This window comes from Fragaria vesca, linkage group LG6, assembly GCF_000184155.1.
Source record: "Fragaria vesca subsp. vesca linkage group LG6, FraVesHawaii_1.0, whole genome shotgun sequence".
Classification (NCBI taxonomy): Eukaryota; Viridiplantae; Streptophyta; class Magnoliopsida; order Rosales; family Rosaceae; genus Fragaria; species Fragaria vesca.
Genome location: NC_020496.1, coordinates 10,325,066 through 10,329,257, shown reverse-complemented (window position 1 = coordinate 10,329,257; position 4,192 = coordinate 10,325,066). Strand labels below are relative to the sequence as shown.

The 4,192-nt window shown below is 36.9% G+C and overlaps 1 protein-coding gene and 1 pseudogene across 1 annotated transcript; one reads left to right on the top strand and one right to left on the bottom strand.

The window, feature by feature from the left end:
• The window catches only part of LOC101308202, a 6,569-nt pseudogene extending 5,128 nt beyond the window's left edge, over positions 1 to 1,441 (bottom strand).
• A 334-nt stretch (positions 1,442 to 1,775) lies between these two features.
• LOC101307912 lies at positions 1,776 to 3,650 on the top strand. Its single transcript, XM_004305211.1, has 3 exons — positions 1,776 to 2,942; positions 3,040 to 3,240; positions 3,414 to 3,650. The coding sequence occupies exons 1-3, from the start codon at positions 1,776 to 1,778 to the stop codon at positions 3,648 to 3,650; spliced, it is 1,605 nt and encodes a 534-aa protein (XP_004305259.1).
• Positions 3,651 to 4,192: the final 542 nt, after the last annotated feature.

Genomic DNA, 4,192 nt, shown 5'->3' with positions numbered 1-4,192 from the left:
AGAGAGAGAGAGAGATGTTATATGGTATTAATTGTAATTCTGTTGTGAAGTTGGGTATTTTGGTCATTTAGCAGAGAAAAATCGGATTAGGTTTGGTACCATAGATTATGGGCCTCGGGCTTTTGTCCTAATTTGTACAAAAATTATCAAAAATGGGTTTTTTGTGTTTTTAAATTTGGTCGTGTGCTACTATGTAATTTTCTGTATATATAACATGCTCAAATTCAAAACTAGATTGATAGGTAGTTCAGGAGGAATGACTGTTACCACAGATAATATATTAGGCAATCTAAGAGCCATAAAATGAAGCATGGAAACATCTATCTGTATTTGATTATGAAGCATCTATCTAATTTTGATTAATTTGCAAAAGTTACAAAACCATTTGCTTACAAATTTCCATCCCTGTTTTTTTTGCTTACCAAACAATTAAATCAAACATCCACTGCCTTTCTAAATCAAAACTATTTGTACCTTTAGTCTTTTGAATGCATGAAATTAAGAAATCCAGATTGGACGAAAAGTTAAATGCCTGATTCCAATCAGCTTCCCTGAAACAACAAACTGGGCATCAAAATCTATTACTTTTTCACTTTAATTAGGAACATATTTACAAAACCATCAAAAAAATCTAGTCTAAGAGCATCTTTAGCAATACTAGCCATTTTTAAGTTAAATTTTAGTTAAATTAGCTAAAATGTCATTTTGGCTGGCAATTTTAGAAATGTGGCTGCATCAATGCTCTCTATTTTAGCTAGCATTACATCAACATAATTCTTCAAATAGAAATTAAATAGTTTAAATATATTTATTTATCACATAAAATATCTTACAAGGAATACATTAAATTATATCTAGCCTCATCTGAGTCATCTCGCTAGCTAAATATAGCTAGCGAGATAACTAAAAATCATAATAGCTCAAGTTTGGCTAGTCTGTTGGAGCTCCTAAAATATCCAAAAAAACTAAACATGCTCTCTAAAATAGCTAAGAAGTTAAAGTAGAGAGTCTGTTAAAGATGCTCTAATAGAGTAACTCTAACAAAGAAACGGAATGGACAATTAGTAAGTGTGTTGTTATAAGCATGCCAATGGAACCTATATATGACCTAGTGAACTTTGAATTTTAAGCATAAATTGAATTGAGCCGACTTGTCACACTCATTGGGCAATTATATAATCCAGCAATCTCTTCTTTTCTTTTATGTTAATCAGAGAAGTGACTAGATGAAAGCTTACGGGTCTTTTACACAGAAGCTGGAACGGTTGCTAAGATCCCGACTGAGAATTACTGTGGCATTGGAGATCCGGCCATAGACAATCTGTGTGATGAGTTGAAGAACAGTAGGGCTGTCGATTTGGTCAAAGTCATACAAGTCTGCAAGCGTGCCAAGATCAAAGCCAAAATAGCCAGGAAGTGAGAAAACTGTGCAGGATGCCATGGGACTTGAGAGCAGTGATTGAGGCCTTTGTGTAGGGTTTTATCACATTTGTTGCTTTTGCGCTTTGTTAGAAGAGAGAAGTTCAATGCCAAGTTTCATTAGGTGAAATCAATCCAAAGGAAAAAATAGGCAACTTCGAAAACGCTATGATGCTATTCCTTAATAATAAGGGTCACAATATTCCTTAAGAAACAAGTAATAGAGCCATATAAATAGAGTGCTAGGTTTAGGGTTTTAGCTAGGGCTCCAGAGAACAGAGATTATCAAAGTCTTTCAAATTGAAGGCAGTCGATCCCCAGCTCATTCATCAACAAGATCATACACACACATACACATGGATCTAATATCCGAGTTGCCGGAGCCTCTCAAGGAGAAAATCCTCTTTGCTTTACCAACTAAAGATGCGATCCGTATGAGCTTCTCGTCCAGGCACTGGCAGAGCCTATGGAACACTGGGTGGAACTCATTACCAGTTACTCGTATTAATTTAGAGGACTCGGTTTCAATGGAAGATTCGTTTACAAGCAGTCTCCTCGAACATGAAGGTCAGAAAAGAATCGTTCACTTCTCACTCGGAGATGGAGTCGAGGAGATGACAAGATTTGATGTTGACCGCTGGATAAAGATGGTCACCCAATATTACGTGACAGAGTTAAAGCTCGATATAACACATAGCTTTCCTCCTGCTACTTTTGATGTTGGGTCCTTGGTTGTACTGAGCTTAACAAATTGTATTTTGGACCCAGCCTTAATCCAAAAGGATACAATCTTCTGTCACCTGAAATCGCTCGGATTGCGGTACGTCGATTTGAATGGGCTAGTCGGGGAGCTCTTTTCTAGATGCCCTTTGCTGGAGAGTTTGGATTTGACATACTGTGAAGACATGCAACATGTTGAACTTTGTGATGTTCCAAATCTAAAGAATGTTGTAGTCATGCAGAATTATTCTGATGTACCTCACACCTTCAAGATGCAAGCACCCAATCTTGAATCTCTTGATTATCAGGAGTGTGCAAGGGAAAGGCCATTGAACCTTGAAGAAGTATGTTGCAGAAATCTAAAGAGGTTGGACATAGATCATCAACAAACGACGATTACCAACCAATACATCGAGGAAGTTGTTCTCAAGTTTCCTTTGCTTGAAGACTTGGTCTTGAATGCTGACTGCTTTGCTTCGGCAGACGATATTGATGATGAGCTCAAAACTTGTTGTCTCAATATATCAAGTCGTTCACTCACTAAATTAAATATAGCTGGAGAAACTTCTGATGCAATGAACATCATCATAGATGCTCCAAGTCTTGTTTCTTACGAAAGCCACAGTTCCGGAGTTTCACATTCGATTTCCTTCAAATCTGTCAAGCTAGAGAAACACATTCTCTGTCTGGATGAACCGACTTTGGACACTGAATGGTTTATCCACTTGCGAAGTTATCTTGGCAAATGTTCACCACATGTAGCAGGATTGTCGGAGATAAAGATATATTCTCCTCAAAGTGTAGTAAGTTTTCAATAGACTAGCTTTTCTCTTTAATCAATTGCTTTTAGAATTAACTGTGTTTTACTTAACACCTCATCCCTATGTCTGTTCTTTGCAGGAGAAAAAAATTTCAAGCAAGCTGCCGAAGACAGAAGTTACTCCACGGCCAAGAGTCAGGGAACTGGCTCTGGTAAGGGTTCCTTTTGATCCTGCAGATGATGCAGAAGCTCTTATTGACGGCTTACTATGGAGTTGTCAACCAATGCAAGTACGGGTGCAGATGTCACATGACAATGACTATGAAAACAACTTTATAAAGGTAACTCTTCTTATACGTCGATCTATTAGTAAAAGTATATATATATGCAGTTTTTAATTTTTTATAGGACAGACAATGAGGCTCTTTGAATATTAGTGCAGAATTTAGCTGATGAGCCATACATGTTTCCCTGAATTCTTCTATATATGCTGATTCTTGTTGCAATTTTTCAGTCCATACATGAAATGTTAATGGATGGAGAACGAGAGTCCCCCTGTGATTGTTGTCAAGAGACTCACTACAAATGTTGGCGGCATTACTTAAAGTCTGTTACGCTTCAGAGTTATATTATAACGAATGATGGGACGGAACATTGTTATAGTAATGAAAATTCTACCATGGACTTGACCCATTTTGAGGAACCTTGCGATGCAATCTTTGCACTACAATGGTTTGATGACTTGAAATAAGCAGGCACCGGAACATGAAGGATTTGGACAGCAATGATAGTTTGAGCTAGACATTGTGAGTTGTACAACTGGAAGTCTGCTGATATCGAATTTTTGTTTTTGAAGCAGGGCAGAGAACTTACATTAATAAGCATTATTCTGTATGCATAACTATTTTGACTTGGATTGCTTTGATTACATGAAGTCAGCTTAAAGCAGACTGCAGCATAAATTAATCAAAGGTCAGCTAGTTGTACAGAAAACAGAAGTCCAAAATTCAGGTTAAGACGACAGAGGGGTACATCATACAATATTCATGAAACAAAATAAGACTTACGTTTCTGAGAGGTAGAACCCATCTTTCAGCAGTGTCTGCAATTGCATCAAAAATGTAATACATAACAAGAAGATTGATAATAAAAAAGGATTAAATATTTGTGACACCCTGTAGTTTATACCTAAAATTAGTTTTATCCCTCATTTTTTTTTTTAAACTGGTATACCCTATACTTTGAATTCTCGACTGATTTGCCCTTGTCGTCAATTGACCGTTAAAGAAGACT

Bases quoted from the DNA above. Each gene is read 5' to 3' on its own strand.
- LOC101307912 (XM_004305211.1), top strand. From the start codon at position 1,776: ATGGATCTAATATCCGAGTTGCCGGAGCCTCTCAAGGAGAAAATCCTC. The intron at 2,943-3,039 runs GTAAGTTTTCAA...TGTTCTTTGCAG, and splicing joins TATATTCTCCTCAAAGTGTA to GAGAAAAAAATTTCAAGCAA. The intron at 3,241-3,413 runs GTAACTCTTCTT...GCAATTTTTCAG, and splicing joins ATGAAAACAACTTTATAAAG to TCCATACATGAAATGTTAAT.